At 39.5% G+C, this 27,358-nt stretch overlaps 1 protein-coding gene across 1 annotated transcript; it reads right to left on the reverse strand.

The window, feature by feature from the left end:
* Positions 1–1,476: 1,476 nt before the first annotated feature.
* Positions 1,477–26,937, reverse strand: MORN3 (MORN repeat containing 3). Its single transcript, XM_038373314.2, has 6 exons — positions 26,782–26,937; positions 18,079–18,234; positions 14,667–14,824; positions 11,799–11,958; positions 8,406–8,590; positions 1,477–4,601 (listed from the first exon to the last, which is right to left on the reverse strand). The coding sequence occupies exons 2-6, from the start codon at positions 18,221–18,223 to the stop codon at positions 4,533–4,535; spliced, it is 717 nt and encodes a 238-aa protein (XP_038229242.1). The 5' UTR covers positions 18,224–18,234; positions 26,782–26,937; the 3' UTR covers positions 1,477–4,532.
* Between the last annotated feature and the right edge of the window lie 421 nt (positions 26,938–27,358).

Below are 27,358 nucleotides of genomic sequence, written 5' to 3' on the forward strand. Positions count from 1 at the left end.
TTAAAAAAAATAGATGGAGAAACTACCGCCAGATGTTTTTTTTTCTTGCTTGAAAACTTGCTATTAATGGCTTTTCTCTAGCAATAACATACACTGGTAGAGACTAAACCACAGTAGAACTACTGCTTTTGTTCCAAACTAAAGTAGCAAATATTTTATACTTTTTATATATTAAATATATTTTTGAATAAAATCTCAGATACAAATGATAAAAGGCGCTTTGTCTGTGTGGGAATCCCAAGTAAACAGCTCCGCCTTGATCTTGTTCAGTAGAAAAATCTTCTGCTTGCTCAAATATTGTATTTAAGATATTAAATCTTAATTACACATGATTTTTGCTTCCAAAATGTTATGGAAGACCACTTATTGCTATATAGACTTATGTATGAAAACAAATTATTTTTATTTGAAGAAGTAGTATTGCTTCTTAATTGTAAGACATGCATCTTTTATTGAACGAAGCTGCTGTTTTAGCCTCAAGCTATTTTGTCAAATTCTGACTTCTTCCTCAAGCAAAAACTCACACTTGACAAGGATTATAGGATTTGGCCTCAACTCCTTCAGAATTTGTGTGACTCTGGATACATTTAAAAGTGAATTGTGGCTTTTGCACAGCATTTCTCCTGCCTTCACTGAAGGATGGAAATGGGTGGGTTAATTGGTGAAAAATTTCTTTGAAGCCAGAAACTACCAGTTTGTGATATGTTCAGATCCCATGGAACAGAACTGGGATCTCAGCTCGTAGCTGCTAATATAGAATGTAATCCTGTAATTTTATGATTGGAGGTAATAAATTCAGTCATGGCCTAATCGGAGCTATGCCTCTTTGACTTCAAGTGGAGCTGTGCATGCTTTTGCTTACGTTGAATGAAGTCAATTATACCTGGCCTCTATACCAGATGAATTCAACATGCTTTACAAATTAAGGTCCTAATTTTGCAAACACTGACTACTGAGGGTAGTACTTACTATCATGAGCAGTCCCACTTGCATCAATGCAACTGACTTATTAGCACAAGCACTACTCCCAATAAGATGTGTTGAGAAGACTGAACTCAAAGTGCAGTTTATATTCTGAAAAATTACTTTGAAATTTGTATCAGAGTGCTGTGGCTATATCTCAGTGACATTTTTGCTCCTATTGTACTCTGTTCACAAGCAAAAACATTTTTTGCGTTGCAATCCCCAAAAACTCCTGGATATGAAAGTCAAACAGAAATTATAGATAGAAACTATAGATGAAAGAGGATAGAAAATAAATAAATAAATAAATAAATACATTCTCTCCCCCTTCCCCCCCCCCGGGTGTGTCTAGAAGGGGGTTGCTTTCATTGTTTCTCCTGGATACGTCACTTTTCCCCGCTTGTATGAATCTTTCACAGAGCAACGGCAGAGGAAAACTTTTAAAAATAGAAAATGTGGGTTTGTAAAAGGACACAGTGATCAAGGCACCTTATTAATTTTTTTACCTGTCTGCATTCCTTTTTAATTAGAGCTATTACTAGTCATTTTTTTCTGACCATAACTGCACTTTAAGCCTTTAGGCGCAGCTCATGTATGTATTTTCCCCATTCTTCAGCTGGGGAAATGGTCACAAAAGATGTGCCTTGTGCAAGATCACATATTAACTGCATGGCAGAGGCACAAATAAAGACCAGAACTCATGATGTCAAATCTGTTCTCTAAACAGTAGAGTGCACTCCATTTTATTCTGATCCCGTTTATACTAATGGTATTAAGCATTTACTTTAAGCAGTTTAAACACCAGTTGCTGTATATATTATGTTTAGATTTAAAATTGAAATAAAATATGCTTATAATTTGTCTTGTCACCAAGACATCTGACAAACGTCTTGTTCTGTAACTGTCACTCATTTTACTCCATTTAGTTACACGGTGCCAGTAATAATCTCAGTTTCGTGAAGATATCCTCTTAAGTATTCAGTGAGTCACCATTCAGAGTCTTGAGTGTAATGTGGTATATGGGCTACCAGGTGCAGACAAAACCCTTCCTGACTCCACAAATAGGCATAAAGAGAATAATGTGGTCACAGTCTCTTTCCTCACTTTAACACTGCTTTATTCTTGGGACTATACCTGACCTTGATATTGTTCTCGACTCAGTGTGTTTTTAAAGGAGGCTCTTACTTAAATTAGAGTTTGGGGAGTCAGTTGAATGAACTCTCAACAAAAATATATTCTCATTTTCATTGATATTCAGAAGTGCAGTGTAAATCGGATGAACTAATCACACACTAACTGATTAACAGTGATTTTTTTTGTTTTTTCATTAATCAGCTTCAGACATTCTGATGTAACATGGCACTTGTGTGCTTTACACATATGAATCCTCATAGCAGTTCTCTGCAAGAGGTACATGTATCTCTTGCACCAATTTGGAAATATATCTAACGTAAATTAGCATGCCTTCATTGACTTCAGCCTAATGATGTGTGCTCTAGGGCAGGCGTTCTCAACCTTTTTCCTTGAGCACCCCCCCCCATGCTATAACAATTCCACAGCCCATCTGGGCTACAACTATTTTTGTGCATGTAAAAGCCAGGGCTAGCATTAGGGGGTAGCAGTCAGGGCAATTCCCCAAGCCCCATGCCACAGGGGGCCCCGTGAAGCTAAGTTGCTTAGGCTTCAGCTTCAGCACCGGGTGGCAGGGCATCAGGCCTCTGCTTCAACCCCATGTAGTGGGGCTTCGGCTTGTTGTCCTAGGCCCCAGCATGTCTAATGCCAGCCCTGCTTGGCAGCCTCCCTGAAACCTGCTTGTGGCCCCCCAAGAGGCACCAGAACCCTGGTTGAGAACCACTGCTCTACAGTTAAGTGACTTACTGAAGGCAAGAGAGAGGTAGAGCTAGGCTTAGAATTTGCCTTCTATTTACCAGATGTGCATTTTGATCACACAGAGTGGTTCTCAGGCTTTATCTAGAGCACCAGCTGTTAAGTACAGTGGTGGCTTCTACTAAGACCATACATAGTTACTGAGAGGACTGGGTATTTCAAAACATGTTTTTGAAAATTCATTGTCGATTACTATGGGGTATGTAAGCGAAATCCAGCTTCCCATCTCCCCTGTGCAGGCACAAAAAGCTTTGAGACTAATGGAAACATTAGGATTCCTCTGTACAGGGAGGGCATGCCATGGGGATGCTGGGCCAGGGCACTATACTCCTCCTCTCAGCATCTCACAGAGCTGTTCTCTGCAGAAGCTTACTGTGTGGGAGTGAGGGTGGAGGTGGAGGAGACCAGTCCAACTAAACTTCAGCGTCTTTTGGCCAAAAAACGTGGGGGAATATGGAGGCCTGTGGCTGCTACTATAGCCTGTGGGTGATAGGAAACGTAGGAAGAATTCTATTCTCCTGGGCAGCCCGTACATATCTACTTCACCGACCAAAAGCCAATCGATTTGGGCTTTGATGGGAGAAATCCTCCTCATCTGTGACAGGGCATTGTAATAGATCGCTATTTCCTCCCTTTCAAGTTGAGCTAGAAAATACTTCTGTAGGATTATAAGGAATTTCTTGTATGAAACCTGCAGCCTTTTTGGATCAAGACTAGAAGTCACTTTGGGAAGAAATCATCTCCCCATAACTAAATGGACATTATTGTAAACCTGGCACTTATGGGTAGTGTTTTGGGAATGGATGTCTTGCTGGAAAATGACCTCTTTGTAACACCTACAGTATGGCAGTCATGTATCTGGCTGCAAACCAGGTTCCATCTCACCTTTTCATTTAATTTTTTTTAATGGTGTTTAGTGCAGCATGAAAATGATTCTTAGTTCCAATAAAGCTACCCCTATGTGCAGAAATTTGTAAACTAAATTAATACTCTTGGGATGTATAGAAGGCAAAATCAAGCAAGCCCATATAAAAACCCTAACTGCACCCACCAGCAGAATGCACCTCTTTCTGCAATACCAGACTGACATCTATGTCAGCATGTATCTTCATTCACCCATCTGTACTAGTCTGTTTTTAATTTAACTGTAGCACTAGTATTACACTGAGTTAGTGCTATGGTCTGAAGAAAATAAAAATACAGACCTTCCAGGAGGACTTTAATTCAGAATGCCATGACTTTAATTCTTGCAACTGGAACATGAAAGTATAGATAGTGTGTTCTTGGCTTTCAGCCCACTTGACCATGGCCATCTGGTATTAAAACAGCCTGGAAATTGGTTTACGATCACACACAGGTTTTCTGTAATATAGTGTCAAAGGAGGTCAACACCTACTTTTAATTTATTCATGGGCAGAATAATTTCTTCCTATAAGGCCTCTTCAGCTTCCAAACTCCTGAGTAAAATGGATCCTGTCCAAATAGAAATACAGAATGAAGTGTGCATTGTGGCAGTTTTGAAGAACTAATTAATTTCTTGAGAACCAAGTAGGTTTTGGTGCTGCTTCTCTGCTTTACAAAACACACCGTCTCATGTACCATGGATCTAGAAAGATGATTCAAATGAAGAAGTAACAATGAGTCTTATGTTCTTTTCTCATATCTTTATCAGGAGCCTGTTCTCATTCTTGGCTGTTGTCAAGCATTGCCTGGGCCTCTTCTAAAACATCATCTGGATTGGCCAGTTCAATCTAAATTAAGAAAACGAATATTTTAAGCAATGTAATTAAAGAAGTTCAGGATTTGTAAACACTGATTATTCAAGAGCTGCTGCAGAATCTCCCTCTTAACTGGACTTAAATTTATCCCACAGTCTTTCACTAAATACTTTAAAACACTTTCTACACTTTCCTTATTTTATGATGACAGGAAGTGCCTATCTATTCTTTGAATGATTGCTCATATCGATTCCAATTAGGTATGCAGGTGCTGCGTGCATGGCTGTCAGAAAGTTTTCCCCTAGCAGTATCTGTCGAGCCGACTGGGGAGCCTCCTGCAGTGCTGCCTCCATGGCACTCAATATATGACCCTGCCAACCCACAGTCCCAGAGAAACTGTCAGCTGCTTCCCCTTTCTCCACTAGTTTTTTGAATGCTCAAAATATTCTGCTCAATTATATAGTTGGTTGGCTTCTTGTTTATGTTAATTTAATTCTGGTGAAAAGTACTATAGCTATAGTGGAGGTGGATACTTTCTCTTTGTTATGGAGGATAGGTCCATCAATGACTACTAGCCAGGATGGGCAGGGATGGTGTCCCTAGCCTTTGTTTGCCAGAAGCTGGGAATGGGCAACAGGGGATGGGTCACTTGATTATCTCTTCTGCTCATTCCCTCTGAAGCACCTGGCATTGGCCAGTGTTGGAAGACAGAATAGTGGGCTAGATGGACCTTTCTTGTGTTCACAGAGCAGGAACAGAGCCTTGAGTGGATGTGTTATAATTTAATCTGTAGGGAATTTAAACAAATAACTAGAACTGAACATCCTCCTTTAATGGAAAGAGTAATTCATCCATTTACTCTTGGGATGGATCATTGAAGAGGCAGTTCTATTGTATGATCTCTGACAAGTCTTGAAAAATAAATATTTTTAGTTGTGAACATTGCACTCTTTCCGGTCACAACTAAATATTCCTTTGCAACTAAGATCTAGCCTATTTTTCCATAGTGACCATTCATTGTTTATTATTTCTGCAGCACCATTGGTTTGCCTACTACTAACAGGCCTTTGAAAAAAGACAAATGCCCCAAAGCTCTTGATATCTAAACCACACAAAGAAATGAGCAGAGAAAAGATGTAATGTTGGATTTTGGTGAGGCTTGAGTTGGTCAAGCATTGTTTGTGGTGACCTCTTTTAACTGTACCAAAGGGAGGAAAGAACATTATAGTAACTTTTTGGTACTTTAGTGTTGACCACATAGATTGCACTCTTGGTGCACAAGTTCAAGATCCTTTGGCCAACAGGATGGGGCTGTGCCTAGATGTTCTTGTACCTGCTTCCCACCCTGCCCCCAAACTGAGAGCATAAAAGGCGGCAGGCCCAACTGTCCCTCAGTTCCTTTGCCAATACAGAATCCCTGAGAAGTAGGTGTCCATAGTAGTGAGGAAGGAGAGCAGGTTGTGGAATTAATGTGGACAACACCTCTGAAAGAACCATAGTTAGGGTAAGGTACATAGTCGTTCTTTCTTCTCTGAGTGATTGCCACATGGGTTCCCCTCCTGATGAAATGATCTGTTTGAATGGAAGTGGGTACAAGGAGTCCTACTTAAACAATTACTGCAGGACAACTGTGTCCAAACAGGCATCCAGCTTGGAAGCTTCTACCAAAGAACGGTGTCTTGTAACATGTCAACTGAGCACCACATCGTTGCCCAGCACATTTCAGAAATAGGGACATTCTTCAACTAGGCAGCAGAGGCTGCCTGAACCCTAAGAGAATGAGCAGTAATGTGGCTAAGTGACTCTAAATTGGCTAGTTTCTAACATGTTCTTATACAGCTGGAATCCCATTTACATAATCTGTGTGAGGATATGTATTGCCTGACCCTTAACCCTATCTGCAAAGGCCACAAATAGTCTAGGTGTGTTCCTGAATGATTTTGTCCCATTAAAGTAGTATGATAATGCCTTTACTATATCAAGCATACAAAGTTCCCCCACCCCTCCCTGGAGTTGAATGAGGCTTGGGGAAGAAAATTGGAAAATTAATTAATTTTAGTACATATGGAGTTCTGAAACAATTTTTGCCAGGAATTGGGGATGAAGCCTAGGAATAATACTGTCCTAATGAAACACTGTATAAAGGGGACCCACCATAAGAGACGGAATCTCCCCTCCCCTTTGAGATGATGCAATACATACTAAAAGGGCAACCTTCATCGATAGGTGGTATAGGATTAAGGGTTCAAAGAAGGGACACAAAGTCTGTTAATATTATACTGAGGTCCCAAGAGGGTGGGGGTTCCTGAACTGGGGAGAAATGTAAACCTGTTGCAAAAGAAGCAAACATAATTCTAGGATTTATTAGCAGGAGTATTATAAGCAAGACATGAAAAGTTAATTCTTCCACTCTACTCCTCACTGATTAGGCCTTAAGTATTGTGTCCAGTTCTGGGTGCCACATGTCAGGAAAGATGTGGACAACTTGGAGAAAGTCCAGAGAAGAGCAACAAAAATGATTAAAGGTCTAGAAAGCATGACCTATGAGGGAAGATTGAAAAAATTGGGTTTGTTTAGTCTGGAGAAGAAAAGAATGAGCGGGGGACATGACAGTTTTCAAGTACATAGAAGGTTGTTACAAGGAGGAGGAGAGAGAATTTTTTTCCCTTAACCTCTGAGGATGCAACAAGAAGCAATGGACTTAAATTGCAGCCAGGGTGGTCTAGGTTGCATATTAGGAAAAAGTTCCTCTCAAGATGGTTAAGCAGTGGAATAAATTGCCCAGGGAGGTTGTGGAATCTCCATCATTGGAGCTCTTTAAGAGCAAGTTAGACAAACAACGGTCAGGAATGATCTAGAAACACTTAGTCCTGCCATGAGTTGCAGGGAACTGGACTAGATGATCTCTCAAGGTCCTTTCCAGTCCTATGATTCTGCAAGTCCCTTGAGGCAAAAGGAATATCCCTGAGCGTTGCTCCATTTGCTGCTTTTTCCCTAGCTGACTCAGAAGGCTAGGGATACCTGCCTAATGTTATTTCTTTAGGAGCACTTAATGAAAGTGCTCAGACATGGAGAAGAAGGCTGTAGCTAAGGCTCAATCCTCCCTCCATACCCCTCTTAGCTAGTGCCCCAGTTGAGCCATGATCCATTCTGAGCTCCAGGGCTGAGATCTCTAAAAGACCCCAGTTGTCAATTCTGATCCACTTGTCAAATTCTTCAGGAAGGGGTAGGAAAAAGCATTGCTCCAGAGACAAGTTGAGACATGGGCTTCCCTCTCCAGGACCCTCAAAACTGAGATAAGAGTTGACATGTCTTCAATTCATCTAAAGTGTAAAGTGTCCGCCACTGAGTTGCATAGAAGCATCATAGGAGAGGCTTATCTTAAATTCTGAAGATTTAGCTTTCTTCTATAATAGCTTGAGTCCCAATATCAGGGAGCCTACTAATTACCTATGGAAAAAAAGTAACAAAAATAGTAAAAAAAACCACAAAGTTTTTATTTTTTTAAAGGCAACAGGCAAACTAAAAGTTGAGTAGGGTTTTGTCTCGCTGCCACAGGTGGTAACAATTGTGCCCACTTCATCATTTATACCTTGGGTAGGGGTACACAAGGACATCTAGGGCACAGGTGGGGCTCCAAAAGACATCGCTGGCCAAAGGAATCCAGTCTTATGTGCGATGGGGTTCATGCACACCAAGAGTGAGGAACCCATGTGAACACAATCACTCAAAGAAGAAAGAAATGCTACTTAGATGTATGGCTTAAAATCTAATGGTGACGGCTGTAACTTGTGCTGACTATGGAAACACCAACGTTAAATTTCCAAGCAGAGTTACCTTGGGTATTGGATACTGTGTAGGAGTAGGAGCTTCTTCTCGTCCAAAGTCAATCATAGTTCCATACTTCGGAAAATCTGCTACCCAGAAACCTTCAAACAACTGGCCTTTATTCAGGTAGAAAAACTTTCCTAGGCCATGTTTTTTTCCATCTTTCCATGTTCCTTCATACCGATTTTCATTTGCTGTAATGAGTCAAATAAAGATGTGGACAGACAATGAAAGGGTGCACATTTTCATTAGGTGATTAGAAATTAAACAAATCAACAAAACACGGATAAGCCAACATATACATAAAACGTTTGCCTGGCTACATCCATAAGGCAAAATCTAATGGAGCAAAAATGTAGACAAATACTTATTTTAAGTGTTGCATTGATTCACTTTGCTGTGTTCACATGCATGTTGTATTCACTTTCCACAAATATTCTAAGTAAACACATTTAGTGCTGAGGAATAGCAAATGTTAAACAAATGTTGCAGAAAAGTTAGGGAACATAAATTCAGATCTATAATCACAACTATTCACATTGGAATCCTGGCTCTAAGAATTCTGCTCAGGCAGTCAGGAAACAGGAAGACATTGGGTGACCTTAGTGATTGTGTCTAATCAAAATAATCTGAATTTCAAATACTTGCAGTTAACTTCTTGTGAATGAACCACCATTGAAAAATATTCACAGAAAATCATGATTTGCTCATGGACATTTCATGCCCCGAAAAATACATTTGTTAGATAAATTACATGTACAAATTATTTGCTCAGCTCTACTGTACCTCCTACAATTTTTCTGCATACAGAAGTAAGACTCTTTTTTATACAGAATTTTATACTCTATATTGTTTAAGACTCAGACCATAATGGACAGGAAAGAGTGCCACCTACACTCAATACAGAGCTGCAAGGAAATGAGAGAGCCTTCACAGTGGTGGCATTAGACCTGTGATTATGACAGTCACCTAGGACTTCAGCTCTGAGGGATGCTGGAATATTACCAGGGTCACCATCATGATCATTTCAAAACAGGCCACTCTGGGGCCTCTCTTTTTGAGCTGCAGTGTTTCTGGCCACAACACCCCCCTTTCCAAAATGGTGTTCATTTCTGTCTACATTACTTATAATATTGGTTGGTTGCACCTGTGGGTCCAGGCGAACTCCAGCATCCTTTGCATTGGTGGTGATGGTGACACTTTTGGGCTAACACTGCAGAGAACATTAGGGTATTTGGGAATTGTCAGCACTTGGTAAAGGCAACAGAATAGAAAGTGGAACACCCTTCTGAAGGTGGCTATTACACAGATAGGTTAGGCTGGGTTTGTAGAAGGGAGCCAGGGACAATGAGGATGCCAGATTTAATGAAGTTTCATCCAGTATATAGTGCCAGAAGGTCACTCATGCGCTGATCCTTTCTGTTCTCTTGTCCCAGCAGCTTGTAGACCCAGCAAGTCATGAAGCTGGCCCTGATAGCCCCATTCTATCAAACACTCAGGATAAATTGAAATACTGGAGGTCTGATCTGTACTCTTTCCATGACAGTTGAAACACTAATGTTCATTGCCTTGGTCTCTGTTGTACATTTGCTATGGTCTGATTTAAAACCTTCCTGTAATTGACTATAACTGAGCCAGTAAATCAATGTGATTCCCTTGTCTAAGATCATCCTCTCCAGGCATTCTGCCAGCATAAGCAATTTAATCTTGGGTTGCAGCTCATCATGACCTCCATTGAAGAACTGCTTTTCTTTCCCCATTGCAAAGCTTTCAGCACATGGGCATGTTTCCAGAAACTGAGCTGAATATATTAAGCTTGTGGGCATCAAATAATTGTGCTGGCTAATTTTAACCAAAAGGAATCCAGCTTATAATCAGTTCCAGGCTGTGACAGAAGTAGCTGAGCTCTGAAACAGAGAGAAGACAGCAGCCAATGGCTCAGCCTTGATAGGCTGGGAGCACATGTAATTGCGTGGGCAAGTTAATGATACAAGGTAAGGGAGGTGTCATTTGATTCGCAAAAATCTACAAAATCATAATTTCAATGGTGTTACCCTCTGCGATGTCACAGGGGAATATGCTGCTCCCTGGCTCCCAGCTCCATGTCCTCCAGTTGGTGGAAATTTTGACAATACTGTGTCAGAAATGGGTCAAATTGGGTATAATTCTAAAGCCCTTTCTCCCACAAACGCAAAGGTACCAAACATGAAAAACTGAGAATGACAATGTAGCTCTGAATATTAGAGAAAATGTTTAAAAATCAACTTTTTAAACTATAACATATTTAGGCATGTCAAATCTGAAGCCTTCACATAGTTAAAAAATTGTGGCCCTCAACTGACAGTGCTGTGTTATCAATTAATGCTCAGAACATGATGCCTGGTTAAATTTTTTAATGTTATGGATTAGTATAAGTGGAAGGAGTGCTTCATGTTGAGTTCCCATCATTAGCAAAAGGGAGTGGGTCAGCGGTGTTGATTATCAGCTTTGTTTATTATGCCAAAAGAGTTGTAATGAGGAATAGTTTAAGATGTCAGCATTCACTTGGGGAAACAATTAGATGAAGACCCACATAACACTGGAGATAATATTTCCTTCTAAAATCTTCCTGAAACACAAAATCTTCTATTTGAGAAAGGTTGGGATTCTTGTCTTTAGATTACATTTGATCAAACTCCAACCAAACCAAAAATCCAAAATTCTATTTTTATGATGAGATTCTCCCTGAAATTTCCAATTCATACATATTGTGTTCAATATTATTTCTGGGTTAGTGTTAATCCCCAAAGATCTCCTGTGTTTGTTGGGAACTCATCCCAATGAGCACAGGGCTTTGGAGAGGGATGGTGTTTAAAACCATTGATTAACAATCAACAACAAACAAACAAAAAACAAGTTATATCCTTTTAAAGAAAAGCAAAATAAACACAAAGTCAGAAATAATAAATATTGGAGAAACCAAACATGGCAGATGCACCAGTTAAAAACTGTGTTTGGTAAAAGCATTTGGTTTTATCACAGAGACATTTGTTCTTTACTCATACAAGTAGTACATCCTCTAACCTGCCTCCCTGCCCATCTTGGCAATTTACTACTATAGTAAGCATAAGTTATATCTGTGTTGGCTTGAGACACTCAGAGCTGTATAGGGGTAGCATTAGCTCACCATCTTCATAGAGCAAAGAGATAAAACAATGCCATCCAGCAGATGCTCCCTCTCTCTCTGGAATCCAAGACCAAAACTGGGGGCGAGGAGGAAGGTTTGAGGAGGAATCCACACCCTAATAGGTCATATTTAGGGATGGTGGAGGTATTACCTAGATATCAAGACAAAATGGGGTGCAGGAGGTCAAGACAAAGTTCCAGAAAATGTCTCAAGTGTAGAAGCTGTTGAGAACCTACTTAAGCGAAGCATTCCTTGGCCACTGTGTTGGTCTTCCAACCATTGTCCTTCATAGATGGAACCATCCTTGTAGTACATTCTGCCCCAGCCGCTTCTTTTCCCACCACTCCATTCCCCTTCATAATATTCCATGTCTGAGTAAAACTTAATTCCATAGCCCTAAAATTAAAAGGTTACAGTTCTCACTTTAAATTCTCTGCATTAAAAACCAGTAGTATATTTAGTGCTCAGTGTCTGGACTCCTGATTCTGTTCTCTGATCTGCCACTAACTTGCTCATTATTATTTGTATACATTACTAGTGGCATCCAGACTCAGAAGCTATTCAGAACAGTGTAAATATGTTATATTTTTATAATAAAAGTGTAAAAGCACCAACCCATATGTGGAAGAAGAGACAGTCTCCAAAACAAATGCAGGTTTGGCCAAGTCTAATGCATTGTCATTTTAGAAATGCAGAAATCAGAGGAGGAAATAACCTAGTTCTGACTGTGAGGGCCTTTGGCCAATGCAGGATCAATCCCTATAACCTATGTTTCAAGGAAATAAAGGACAACTTCTCCGGGACAAAGGATTTTTAAGGGACTCCAGCTGACAATTTCTGCTACAAAATCTTACACAGGACAAAACCATAAATTTATATCATAGTGTATGATCAAATTGGGTTTTACTGGCATACAGACTTGGGCACCAAATAAGGGATGTCCTTTAAAATGGGGATTCTATGACCCCGCAAGACACAGTACCTTTCCTAGTCCCAAGCAATGGACCACTGACTCTTGAGAGACTAAGGATCTCTACTAGATACTCAAGATCCTTGGGAAAAGTAAACTGCCACATCAGAAAACACCTACAGTAACTACTGCACAACACTTTGAGGAGAAAACACACCCAACAAAGACTGCAGCACAGAAACAGAAAACTCAGTTCCACTTTAGCTCAGAGAAGAGAATCTGCACTGTTCCCTGATTCTTTCCTCCCCCCCACCAAAAAAATCATAAACACATTAAATTCCCCTCAAAAGCTTTTGTGCTTCCTTCCTTTCTTTTTTAAAGACTTAATAATGAATTTAGCACTGTCAAAAGTTGTTGGATTGACAGCCATGGAGAGGGAAGTATTCTGTTTATCCATACAACAGGTACATCAGTCCAAGCTTCATCCATGCTGCCCCCTGCCATCTGTTTCAATTTTGTCATGAAGGGTCTACTTTTTGCGGTGATGCAGTCTCCATAACCTATTCAGTCCTTAGTGTTCCTTCTGCAATTGACAATCAATTGGGGCTAGTGGTGGGTTTTGGTTAATGGACTCCTTGATTAAGGTCACACATTTTATTTTACGCAGGAAACACAAATTTTGAATTTTGTTCACCTGTATGTATTCACCTGTTATGAAGAGCCAAAAAGCAACCTCAAAAGGCATGCCCTACTCTGGAGATTCCTATCAGTCAGAAATGTTTACATGATATTGATGAGTTTTCCCAGAGGAATAAAGTATCTTATCACAGTAGAAAAATAAAATCAGTTCTGGAAAGAATTGATTTTTCTGAATATTCATTTTATTGAGCTTCAAGAATGCAAATGAGAAGCTTTTATATAAGTGAAGGAATAGCAGCATCAGGATGTCATTACAAATCACTGAAGGTCAACCATTCAAAATATATTTTCAAAGAATGAGAAATGAGGCCTCCCTCAAGAGTCTAGAGCTATGGAAGTGCCTGCCATTTAAGTATATAAGACAGTTAATTTATTTTAAGATCAGACGCAAAGAATAACAGGAGGTTTTCACTAGCAGACCAGGAAATATTTCTCAAAAAGATTCTGCATGTAAGAAGGCTGCAATCATTATTACAAAGGTGGTTTCCCTGTTAAGAAGAGTGACCTTCTTTGAAATGCTAACCTTTTTAAGTAGTCTCTTGGTTTAAGCTTCTTGCAACACTTTCAATACATACTTTTTTAACAAGTTTCCTCTGCCCAATTCAAATATAGTAGAAACTAGATGGATGTGTTGAGGGATACAGACCTTTTTGTCTCTCTGCTTCTAGTTTTGAATGTGACCCAGGTTTGTAGTCATGATATGACAGCTATTTGGTTATATATTATTTCACTCCAGCTGTCAATGGACAGGTGCTCACATTTAAAAGACTCAACACTACAACTACTCCTCTTTGCTGGCAATTTTAATAGAGACCAAGGATTCAATGACCTTGAAAACCGACTTGTCTATAGGGCAGAGACATATTGAAAGACCATTGTAGGCAAGCGGTTAACTGCTATTGCCCATGGTGAGCCTTTTCTATGGATAAAGGATTTTAGTCTCCAGGGCTGTCATTTTTTCAACAGCACAAAATTACATTTAAAATGTAAACAAAATTCAAACCCAGAGGAGAGCTTAAACTCATTCCTTCTCCCAGCAATCACAGAATATTATATGTCCACACTAGCTTTGAGACTAAATCTTCTATGGTATCTAATATAAAAAATAAACAAAGCACTGAAGCATTTTGTTTTGGAAACCAAAAGCATACACAGAATTACAAGAACATTGGGAGCTAAGAGAAGAGGGAAGGTCATACTTTCAGCCATCCACCTTGGCAGGCCAAGAAAGCCCTAAATAATAACATCCTCACTATGCTTTCATAGGCCTCACATGCATTCCTTTCCTGAAAGTCTCTTCATACCTTCAGTTTAGCCTCAGATTACAGATGTAATTTTAAAATCAACAGTTTAAGCTTTGTTGTTTTGTTTTATTTTGTTTCCAAATCTCCCCCATGATTTTGGACTAATTTCAAAACATGAGATTGTCTCCTGCCACTTGCTAAAATCTTGAGAGGTAATTTCAAGTAAAAGACTTGAAACAAAGATTGCTTACACATTTTTTGTCATTTTTCCACCAGCCTGAATACACTTTCTTGTATTCTTTAGTTACAGGGTCAGGAATGCTGTATGTTCCATATCCATCCCGTTTTCCAAACTTCCAGTCACCATTATATATTGCACCTGTACTTTTCCAGGTCTGTGTACCTTTTCCTGTTGCAACAAAGTACAGGGGCTACAGTAAGACATAAACTACTATATGGTTGTTATTATAAGCATTTATAAAATATGTGGGCATCTTTACAAGGCTTAATAGGAGTCATTAACTATATAAACAGGAGAGACAGAACACCATGTTTCTCTCTACGCACAGCTTTTAATTTAAGTGGTCAATCAGGAACACAAGCTTTTATAGTTTCATCAATCTAGAATATGAGAAGGCACAGGTAAATATGTGTGCTTGCAGCTTTTTCTAAATGAGGCTAGATTCATGCTGGTGATTCAGATAGTCAGATGCACTATTGATCTCTATCAAAGGCTTGCTGTGTGACTTTGGGTGAGTCACTTAATCTCCTTGTGTCTCAGTTTACCATCTGTAAACTGGGAATAATACTACTTCTTTGCTCTGATCCTTTGTATGTCATTAACATCTACATTTTCATACTTCTCATCAGTCCTGTTTTGGGTCTATACTCCCAGATTTTGCTCCAACTGTCCCCAGACAGAACAATAATTTTTAATTTTTCTGTAGTTCTCACCTCTGACCATTACAGTGAGGCTGGGAGGCCAGGGTCTGCCCTTCTCTTCTTCTTGTTTTATTCTTCACTGCTCTCCCTGCTGGAATTAATAAACCAGGAAGCGGCTAGCAGCATGGGAAAGCGTAGGCGATGGGGAACCATGGAGGAAACCAAAGATTGGTCAATGAAGAGTGTGGGGATGCCACACTGGGAGAGAAGAGACAGGGAGTGCCTGGAAAAGGCGGACTCAGAAAGGGGGCATCCCCCATAGAGTCCAAATGTCAATAACACCAGAGAGGATTTGCAGCACTCTAGGCTTGCCCAAGTAGATGGTGAGAGGTAAAGACCTGCTTAGGGCAGGGGAGTGGGAGGATTGTGGGGCCTGATGGGAGTCTTCATAGGTTTGGATAAGTGCCTCCATTTTCAAATGCTTCTCTATGCTCTGCAACTTTGCGGTTCTTCCCACCCTTGGGTTTATCTTGTATATTTATACTGACTTGGTTTGCTGTGATGTACAAGTAACATCAGTAAACATTAAAAACTTTCCTTGTCCCATGACTGCAAAATGTAGAACCTGCCCCATGAAGGTGATGCCTCCATAAGAAGCATGGGAGAACAGGAGAGCTGGCTGAATATAAATTATAGGATGCATTTAACCATTGTTTTCTATTTGCAAACTGTTCACAAACTAACCCTAATTTCTGCAACTCTACCCTTAACCAGCTACCCAATAGTTTGGATGCACACTTTTCAATCCATCTTTTCTTCCCAAAGATTTGCTTTGAGTGTGATTGTTTCTCTAAATTATATGTTGTTGTTTCTGCATGACTGGGACATTTTAAATAGGTGAAAAACAATCAAAGCACCTGCCATAGAGAGGAGAATGCGGGACCCCCTCAAAGGAGGAAATAATTGGGGGCACACAGAGCCATGGAGGATGTAAGGGAAAGCAGGAATGGGGATGCACAGAGAATTGATGGTATGGGGGTGGAGAATGGGAGACTTAGGCATGAGATAAATGGTGGATGAGGCACACAGAATTCCTGGCAGGAGGGGAACTGAAGGGAGTTGCAGGGAGTCCCTTGACAACAAGGGGAATGGGAAGGTGGCACACAGGGAGCTTGTAGAGGGAATGGAGAAATGCAAAGAGCCTCTGGCATGTGCAATGGGCTTGCCATACACAAGCTATGAAGCGTGCGACCTGCTACTAATACACATTTATAATTTATTTCTCCATCTGCATAAGACTCAAACCCCAGCCCTGGCCAGTGCAGCGGTATGGAAGTATCACATGCCTTAAGGGATACAAGTTCAGGTCCTGAGCGCTGCAGTCTGGCATGGGTGAGAATGCTGAGGATGAGCTTGTGACTAGTGAACAATTCTCCCTCACCTGGGGGAATCACTGGAGGTCAGGGTTGACAGCCTGTGTTTCTGCACTGCCTGTGGCTCTTTTCTGATCTCCCTGCCAGCATGGGTCCAACAAAGACAAAGAAGTTTGCTCTGTCCCTTCTCAGGGGCATGAACTTGACCTGATATTAAATCAATTAATTAGGTTGTTAGGACTTCATTTATTCCTATGTCCAAATCTCTGGATTTTTTCTATTTTTTGAGCAAAGGGTCACTGTAAATTTAAGACTGCACATGACCTTTCATTATAAACTCTGTTTTGTCACTGCACCACCAAAATCACCAAACAAAGTAGCACTGGCCTCAAAATCCATTGGTAAGTAAGAGCACCTTACCAGTGAATTCAAATATTTTTAATGCTTGGGTTTCCTGTAAATTTAAACTTAACTTTGAATGTTTGGAGTTTTTAATCTATTTTTTGCTAACTGTATTCTTCTTATAAAAATTTCTATTCTTAAATTAGTGATTTATCCTTTTGATCTTAACTTCACCTTAAACTAATGACTACTCCCCAACCATTCACCACACCTAAAAGGCATCTAAGAAAACAAGATCATCTGCATTAGAGATGATTTTGAATATTTTTTTCTCAACAGCAGCTTCTAGCTACATATACATGCTTTTTAAAATAATATCAATAAAAATTTCATAGTTTCTAGTGGATATTTTCACTTTCTTTTCTGCAATAAACAGGGAAAGAGAACATGAAGTAGTGGACACACATACATACAGGGTGGAAATTTCAGAAGCACCTAAATGATTTGGGAGCTAATTAACTGTGAATGTGACTCTGGTTCCTAAGTGACTTAAGAACTTTTTAAAATTACACCCAATATCAATAACGTCTCTGAAAATGTTCTCAAATACAACTTCCTCTGTAATCTAAGTGGTATATACAGAATACACAATGTACTGAAATTTATGTCAATAAAAATGTTATCCCACACCTCATCATGTACTCTTATTATACATACAAGGTAGTTTCAGGTGCACATAACTGACTAAAGCACTAGTCTGTATTTTCACAGTAATGTTTTGCTATGAATGTGCATAGCATCATTTATTTGACTTGCAGTTATTAAAACCAGAACATTAGTATTTTTATTTAACAAATGAAAATGTGCTTGAGCAACATTTTAGAAATCTGCATTAAGTTTATTATATATAATAATAATAATAATATATAGATATATAAATATATAGCACCATATTACGGAGATTGTGCTCTAGAAACAGATAAAACTAATCACAAATCTCTGTCCCTTAGAACTTATAAAGAACATATAAATGTATAATGCACTTTCTAGTAAGCAATATTCTTACCATGCTTCAAATTGTCCAACCATTCCCCAGTATAGTGATCCCTATTGACAGCATAAATTGTATGTCTTAATCCACATTTCTGTGCCTTCCTGTCCCATCCAATCCAGAGAGGCTCTACAGTCCTAGGATATTTTACAATGGGCATATTGTTCTTAGCTGGAAATGAAAACACAAAGTTGTCAGAAATGCAACTAGAGAGACATTACCAAGGTGGGTACAGGAAGAACATTCCATCTATAAGCTGCATTTTATGATGCAAATATTTTAGTAGCAAGACTCTAAAATCTGGCTTTTAAAAAGGTAAACTAAACTAAAGGCAAAACAAACAGAAATAAGAAACTTAAAAAACACCTTAGCATAAAATGGTAGCAACTGAAAATAAAGGATTATAGTGTAGAGTATTAGGGACCATTAATAATATAGGTTGAAATGGAACACATTTTCGGTGTGCAATATTCTCTTTCTGCATGCAGAAAGTCTTCGGCACATATTGCAAATGTCAATCTCATTCAGCACACTTAATCCAAACGAGGGCTTCTTCTAAATGACAAAAAACCTGAAGAAATGAGGTAGAAATCCTATCAACCAAATTTTCTAAAGAACCACTGCAATCATTGCTTTATGCGGGGGGGGGGAAGCAGTTCTTTAAATACAGCATGTAAAATATTAAAATATAACTGAATAGACAATGGGCTAGATCCTCAAATTCTGTAAATCATCATAGCTCAGTTGAAGTCAATACAGCTGTGACATTTTACTCTACTAGAGGATCTGATACAATTAATTTACTGTGTCTGTGCTGTTAAAAATAAATACAATGGCATAGGAACGCTACTTGTTGAAAGTGGTACAAACTCAAGTAAAATTTTTGCTAGAAGTTTGTGGACCAGGTCATGGCTCCCATTCCAGTCACTTTAAGATGCTCTAATACCATGCAGGGGACATAAATGAGCTACAGAAGCCTTGGTGAAAGTTCTTTTGGCAGGAGCAACCTGTGTCCCTGCAGAGCTCTCTCTTGCAGCTCACAGTGTAGGGATGGGAGGGGGAATGATGCAACACTTAGCACTATGAAAGCAGGGTTGACATAAGTTAGAGCAACCCCTAAGACTGCTCCTACTTACACAAGGGCCATACTGTCCCCTGATCCTAGCAACCCAGAATTGGGGTAAGAGGGCACAAAGGAGGTCTCCTTCTGTGATGTGCCTCTTGTGCAGGACACAGAAATCTGTGATTATTAAATTGATGTGTTTGAATCAGCCCCATCACTTCCGGGAGGCAGAAAGGATACTCCCTCCCCAATTGCCTCCATCTCCTCCCCTGCAGCCCCAGCAAAAGTTCTAATGAGTGTGGAATACTTTGAGCAGCTGTCATCAGTCCAGCAAGGGATTTGCAGGCGATTGTGGTCCCTTGACTTTTTAAAAAATTGTTTGTTTGTGTTTCATGCTAAGAAGGGTGGACAGCACTGAGATAGATACTTATAAAATATGTAATAAGTTAATAGCTGGTGTAATTATTTTTTATGTATAAATACAGAAGATATATAAAAAGTCCTATTTTGGGATATAGAAAATAAGTCAATAATTTTCAATAATCTAAAAGACAAAAATAAGTGAGAAGACATTTGTTATAGGAATCAAAGGCAGTTTTGCCAGCTGTCATGAGTATATCATGAGCTTCTCAATATTTTTTTTCAAGCCACACCTGCTGGAGTCACATGACTATGTGCGATTCTGAGCTTGTATTAAGAGTAAGTTAAGGAGAATTTACCCAAAAGTGAAAGTGCACACAAGTTTATGTGGAAAACAATAACTCTGATGATCTATAAACAGTTCAGTTTGTTTATCAGGAAAGCTGGACAGAAACTGTTTGTTTAGAGGATTCTTAGAATTAAAGAATCAGATTGGAAAAAGGGATACTGCATTGATTCATAGACAGTCGGTTCACAAATTGTCAGTATGGAATGATGGACAGGTCAACCAGTCAGTCAGTTTGAGCCCCAGCTCAGCCGACTGCTATCCTGCCCCACTGTTCTTTGTTTAATACAGTTCTGCTTATTCAAAACCAGAAATGCTGAGCAATACCTAAAGGTGATCAAATAAAAGTATATAACATGGGAGGCTGCAAAACTAAGACAATCCTGCTTTGGATGAAATGTTCACAGTTTTTGCACCCTGAGTTCCCTCTTCTGCCCCAATCAGTTTGGATTAAATAATAATTTGTGTGGGTTTTTTTTAAGTTCTTCCCTCTGGCACTTTCCAATCACTGCTCTCAGTAAAGCAGGAGGTCTGGCCATCTGTCCCTGCAGGCATCCATAAGCCATGAGGCAACAGGTGAAGAGAGAGATGTGGGATTGACAGTGGAAGATACCAAAGATCAAGGCTGCTGGAACGATTTTTATAGTGGGGGTGCTGATACTGGAAACCATGTATTTGGTGTTTGTTATTACTACTTCAAGACAGGGGGTGTAGCAATATCCTTAGTTCCAGCACCACTGCCAAAGATAGCCAATTAAGAGTAAAAGTGAGGATCCCATGATGGAAGGAAAGAGATAGGTGTTTAGGCTATTTCTGAGTGAAGAGGGGAAAGCTAGAAGTTATACCTTTTAAAAATTAAAGTTGAGTTAGCTGTTTATATTTCTCTTTCACTAAACAGTGGACTTGTCTGATTCAAAAGCCATTTGGGATTTAATTTTTAAAAGCATCTTTGTGTTTGATATTGATTGTTCCTCACAAAAAGACATCAGACTTTGCTATTTGTGGTGATGTATTTAATTATTTTTCCTTGCCTTTGGAGGTCTCTGCGCAGTTGGATTTATTTTAAGGTAAAACAAATGCTTCTGTTGCCAGTGTGGTAATAATTGGAATCTAGGACAAGCCTAACCAGATTGTGAGCTCAATTGCTGGAAAGTAGGTGAAAGTTCATAAAATGTTACAATAATCAATAACAATGAATGTTGATAGAAAGTCTATGAAAAGGAGACAGAGATGCTGGATTGGACTAAACACAAAAAGATTATAAAAAACACTTTGGAGCAAGGAAATAGAAGGATAAAAGCAGATTTTCTACATTGCATAATCAAATCTATTATCTACACATTGCATAATGTAAGTCCCCACACTATACCTCATCAAGCACAATCTTCTTGTCTTAACTGCCAAAACCCTTCACAATTTAGCTGCTCCTTCATGATCCATCATCTTATACTAACATGACATTGACCCCACTTTTGCTCCAACAATGCCAGTCTCAAATGTCCATTTGTTTACTTCATGAACAAGTATCTATGTATTTCCTCCCATGCTGCCCCTTACATATGAGAAAATCTCCTTATTAAAATGTTCAGTTATTACATTATCATCCTTCAAATCCCTACTTAAAAGCCACCACTTCTGTGAAGCCTGCACAAAACCTGATATTTGACAATGACTAAGCAAGGGGGAAAATTGTGATTATTGTGATTGATGCTGCTAATTGGCTTAATACCTCTGTGAAATGTACATCCAAGTCTATACTCATACATGATATTATTGTTACCTTGCCTTGTCCCACCCACCTTTTAATATCTTTTTTTCAAACTGTAGGCTCTTTGGGACAGTAATGATAATTTACTATGCATTTGTACAGTACCTAGCACAATGGAGCCCCAACCTGATCAAGGCCTATAGGTGCTACCATAATACAAATAAATAATAATAACAGATCATCCCTACCTCAGCCCTTCTATTCTGTCAGAGTGAATAGGCAGAGTCGTGAAATATACAAAGATATCGCCCTCTTAGACACTTCAGAGAGCAGGATTCCTGTATATTTCAGTACCCAGTCCACAATCAGCCTTAACAGTATCTCTTTAACCACACTTACTAAACAGGTAACTATGAGCTAAGTTGTTATGCATAGACATAATTGGGTTCTGATGACATCGTGGTAACCTAAATTGGGTTGTGATTTCATCAAAATCCTGAGATGTGTGTTTATAGCCTTACTCAGTTTTCCTTTACTGTATTGTGAATATTTAAAGTTATCACAAGATAAATCTAGCCCAGAACGTTCCCCTGTTTCTGCATGGAATATAGGAGCTAAAAGGAATCATAGCAAAGGCATCATCACAGTAATATATGGAAGCCAGCTGCGCTGCAGCAGACCCTATGTGTGTGAGGCAGGCAAAGGAGCCTTTGCCTGTGAGCTGTCCTGAGGTTTAGTGCAGGGGAGAAGAAAGTGGGGTAATGGTTGACAGAAGGTCTGTTGATTTATATGCCAAAACGTATGGAGAAAAAGGGGGAAAAGCGTCTAAGGTAACACCCCGGCAGCGCTTCAGTGTAGTTGCTCCCTACGCTAATGGGAGGGATACTACCATCAGTGTAGGTAATCTACCTTCCCAAGAGGCAGTAGCTAGGTCAATGAAAGAATTCTTCTGGCCCTAGTCCTGTCTACACTGGGAGTTAGGTCAGCTTAACTATGTTGCTCAGGGATGTTAGTGGATTCCACCCATGAGCAATGTAGCTGGGTCGATCTAACTTTTTAATGTAGACCAGCCCTAACACTGATTTCTTCTGTATTACCTGCATCTGGGCTCACTTCACTGAAAGAATAGTACAGCAGGTTAAATTACAGCTGTCTATTTGACTGCTCACTGTAATATCTAAGCACCTCACGAACACCAAAGAATTTATCCCCACAATGCCGCTGTGAGATAAGGAAGTATTATTGTCCCTACTTTGCAAATGGGGAACCAAGGCACAGAGAGATTAACCAAGTGCATGTTACTATTCCTTCAGGCACAGCTAGATTACACTCTTAACTGGAGTTGATCATTGTTTGTGATTGCATGTTCTTCCTCATGTTTCCTTCCTCTGTCCCAAATGGGAGGAGAGAACCTCCAGAAATGTAGTATCTTTGTACTCTTATGCACTGAGATGTCACTTGCAACTGTACTGATATTAAAGGTCTGTTAAAGAGAGAGAGAAAAAAAGAACTGCTAAACACATCCACAGTGCTCTGTGAGGCAAAACATATCCACTCATTGGAGAGAAGGAAAATCATGCACACATGGGAAACACGGTAAGAATCTCTCCCTCAATAAACTCCAAGAACACAAAACTCTAGGATTTCAGCTACTATTTTCCTTTTCCTCAAAACAAACAGCACAAGTATATTAAATGCAACTGTTTATTTTTATACAATTCTGAGGTTACAATTTTAAATAAAAAACAGAAATGTTAAAGCTAAGATTCTCATGTGAACTTTAATTCACTGCTAATTTACATATTACTAATTAGTCTGTTAAATGTACCTCTTAAAATACAGCATGTGCAATGCAGATGACCTAACAGCTGTATATGAGTAAATTATCTTTTGCATTTCCTGTTTTTAACTCCAAATTTGCCATCTTAATGTTGCATTTCTATAGGCTTTTGTGTTACAAAAATGCAGTGTTTAGGATGCAAGTTTAAATAAAAAAGTTAGGAAATATAAAACTAATAGCCATTAGGTTTCACCCTCTCACAAATATCTGGAACTGAACAAAAATGTTGTTTTGCTGCAGTTCTCACTTGTGTCAATTAGACGCTGCTGCTCCCACTAAAATTATTTGCTTTATGGGTATGTTATCAGAATGAATGTCTTACACAGGTTTCCAAAAAGCTTATGCTCAAATAAATTTGTTAGTCTCTAAGGTGCCACAAGTACTCCTTTTCTTTTTGCGAATACAGACTAACATGGCTGCTACTCTGAAACCTTACACAGGTTTGTATACTCACTCCAGATGTTACCTTATGTTCTTATATCACATTTTTTCGAGTCTCTAATGACATGCTATTTAATTCATATGGCTCCATACCAGTCCTAGATTTTCTTTGAACCTGCTTTCAAAGGTTTAAATCAGGAGGAGGACTTGAGCTACTTCATTGTAAACAACTTTTGTAGCCTGACAACTGAGCGTTCTAGAGAACAGTTTGGAAACTATGCCAGACTATATAAGGGGTATCAATTAAAGTGCACTGTACTTGACATCTTTGTTTAGCTACCCTTTAACACAGTGATAAAGTATATCTTTCTGTTCACTGTCATGTGCAAAATAGAATGTAGATGAGAATAAATTTTATTGGTGGATGTGGTTAACTCTGTGAACTACTTTCCAGTCTGAGAAGACCCTTCAACAAAATGTGTGTTGAGATTTAAATGTAAAATAGCATACCATATCTTAAAGATTTATTTTAATTGAGTTTTAATTAAGACAACTCAAGTTAGGTCTTATGTTCAGAAATACCTGGTTTCCGTGTGTTTCTCATCTGTTTTTTAAAATGAAGTTTTAATTAATGAAATTTTATTATTTGTCAGGATAGTTAAGTTACAATGTTTGTTGTTTGGATGCTGTGTATGATGCCTGGGATAACTTTGGATTTCCTACTTGCTTAGTACTTGGGGTGATAATTGTTGTACTTGACCAACTTGAACTGTTACACAATGTAGTGTTTTTTGTGTTGGAATGACAACTTGTTTTCTGTTTACAGTATACTCAGATTTATTTATTCATTCAAAGAGGAGCCATTTAAAAATATCTCCCATTGGGAGTCATATTTTTCAGGACTAAGAAGTAAGTCTCTTGTGTTGTCTCAAAGTTTTGAATTTTCTCATTGCCTTTTTGAATATATCGTATCTGATCACTGATTATGTTATCGTTAAAGCATGTCTGTCCTGATCTCTCATAGTAGAGTTTATGTAGAGTGTCAGAGGGTGAAATGCTAGTCATGATTTGCTCTCCAGGATTAAACATTATCTTCTGAAAGTCATTTCTTCTTTAAATAAGTCTTCCAGTGTGAGAGGCGTTCACATTTTTGTCAAATTTATTTTGTTTTATGGTTATTTTACAAATTTGAACACAAGTACATTTAATTTAAAAGCCTTTTTTACCGAAGAATTCACCCAGCTCCAACCATTTGTCTGCCAGATGCCATCTCCCCACCCCCTAAAACTGCCAGTGTGACCTGCAGAAGCTGACTGGAGCCAGAATGTCTGGGATGCTAAGAGCAAGCCAGCTCTTTCTTGAACATTCCGGCTTTGTCCCAAAAATCAACCTGCTGCACTCCCCTCAGAGTGAGCCAACTCATAACCATAGGGAGAGTGATAGCTATCTGCTGTCTGTGATGAAAAGTTGTCCAACTGCTCTACCCCCTTTTTCCCAGCAAGCTGTAACCCTTTCACCAATATGAGGACTGAAGAAAATGAACCATAGAGCTTATTTTATTGTTGATGCAAGAGGGTCCTTCAAGCACATGCTGTAGTCTCTGTGAACACCCTCAAAGGAGCATCATTCCTTGCCAGGAGCCATTTAAAAATAATGCATATTTATTATGTCAGTTTTGAGTTAATTTCAATATTTCATTTCTTTAAAATCAAGTGTAAAGGTATTGTATATTTATTGCACTCAAGAAATCACAGAATGTACATAAATGACAGTGGTTTAACTCAACAATTTCATGTACTCTAGTGAAAAACATTGTTATTAATTTTGTCTCTTTGTTACACACTTTGGAGGTCTCCACCATCCTCTTGGGGACCAGTCTTACTTTCTTTTGCAGCCTGAAATCTCCATCTGAAGACAGTGGAAGTTTAGGATATGCAAGGTGGTGATATTTTAGGGCCAGATTTTCAAAGCTGGGCACCCAGCATGTTCCCCACGTGCTGAACTCTTCTGAAAATCTGGCCACTTATTTAGATGCCTTAATGGGCGCTAAGTTCTTCTGAAAATTCTGGCCTTAGTGTTTAGGAGGCTGAGAGATAATAGTTATGCCTTCATTCTGATCCCTGGTTTCAGAGTAGCAGCCGTGTTAGTCTGTATTCGCAAAAAAGAAAAGGAGTACTTATGGTACCTTAGAGACTAACAAATTTATTTGAGCATAAGCTTTCGTGAGCTACAGCATCCGATGAAGTGAGCTGTAGCTCACGAAAGCTTATGCTCAAATAAATTTGTTAGTCTCTAAGATGCCACAAGTCCTCCTTTTCTTTTATTCTGATCCCTGCAGCTCTGCTCTAATGAGCAGTGGTTCTGGGCGGCCAGTTAGTAATTAATAGAAGGCAGCACTCAGAGGTGCCCTGCCGCTCAGCTGGGAAGCTGCTGTAACTGAGTCCCCAGGAGCAACCAGGTGCTTTTCTGTTCTTCTCCCCCACTTCTTTCCTGTAACCGTGTATAAAAATCTGTAACCATTCTCTGCAGAGTCTACGTTGGGGAGCTCGTTTTCTGAGATGAGGTTAAGAGTAGAGGGAAATCCTGCTGCTTTTTGCGCTGACTTCTCCCTGGCGGCCAATGATCTCTCTACAGCTCAGCTCAGTTTGTATGCAGCTGCTGTAGCAGAGATGTCTGTAGTGGGTCCTGGGCTAGCACTAGCAGCTTTCGACAGGGGGTAGGAGGAATCAGCCATTCCCCAACCAGATGCCAAAAGATTCCTTAGACTTTCTCCTGGCAAGTTCTGCTGCCCGTTGTCCAGTTCTAGTTCTGAGAGCAGCAAAGCGGGAGGAAGATGAGCACAGAAGGACATGAGAAAGCCCCCGATGCTAATTACTAGAAACCTTTTAATCGTTAACCCTTTCTTTTCCTGCAGTGCTAGAGCAATTAAAGGAGAATAGCCGGTAACAACGACTCTCTGTTCCTAACATAAAATCATTTCTATCTTCCCTCTTTTAACAGCAAATAAGGGGTAGACTAACCTCTTTGTTTTTGCTGCAGAGGCAATCTGGGGAGCTCTGGTGAAATGTAGCGCTAGCAGCGTGAGCTGTGAACAGCCTGTGCACACAACTTCCCACCCCTACTGGGGTAGCCATAGCAACTCTGGCAGACTCTTCACAACAGACGAACCCATATTCCAGTTTAAAGGGTACCTAGGATGCAATTCACGGCAGGTTGGGAATCAAATGCATCTGATTACAGCCATTATTGTAACTGTCTAAGGTAAAACCCTTTTAAAAGTAAAAACTTACCATACAACCTGTGTTGGGCTATCTGTATATTTCCATTTATACTTGATTCCTGTACTGTATAAATCAGAAATGTTACTACTGAAGACAACACTATATATTTTCCTTGTCTTTAGGAATAAAGGAAAACAAGTGGCTTGAGTGGGTAGACGCTATCAGACAATTTCACACTCATAATGTCTTTCATTCCAAAGGGTCCCCAAACCAAAGCCTTTCACCACCCCCAGAGAGTGCCTCCCCCCTGGCTGCTCTAGGCTGCTTTCCCTGGCGAGTTCAAAGGCTGGCAGGCAGGCAGCCCCACAGCATAAGC

The sequence above is a fragment of the Dermochelys coriacea genome, chromosome 15 (genome assembly GCF_009764565.3).
Source record: "Dermochelys coriacea isolate rDerCor1 chromosome 15, rDerCor1.pri.v4, whole genome shotgun sequence".
Taxonomy (NCBI): Eukaryota; Metazoa; Chordata; order Testudines; family Dermochelyidae; genus Dermochelys; species Dermochelys coriacea.

What these genes read in the sequence shown, in the direction of transcription:
- MORN3 (XM_038373314.2), bottom strand. Translation starts at nt 18,223, where the DNA reads ATGCCCATTGTAAAATATCCTAGGACTGTAGAGCCTCTCTGGATTGGA. An exon ending in GGAAAAATGACAAAAAATGT is followed by an intron (nt 11,959 to 14,666) that starts GTAAGCAATCTT and finishes TTTTAATTTTAG; the next exon opens with GGCTATGGAATTAAGTTTTA. An exon ending in CCAAGGAATGCTTCGCTTAA is followed by an intron (nt 8,591 to 11,798) that starts GTAGGTTCTCAA and finishes GACTCATTACAG; the next exon opens with CAAATGAAAATCGGTATGAA.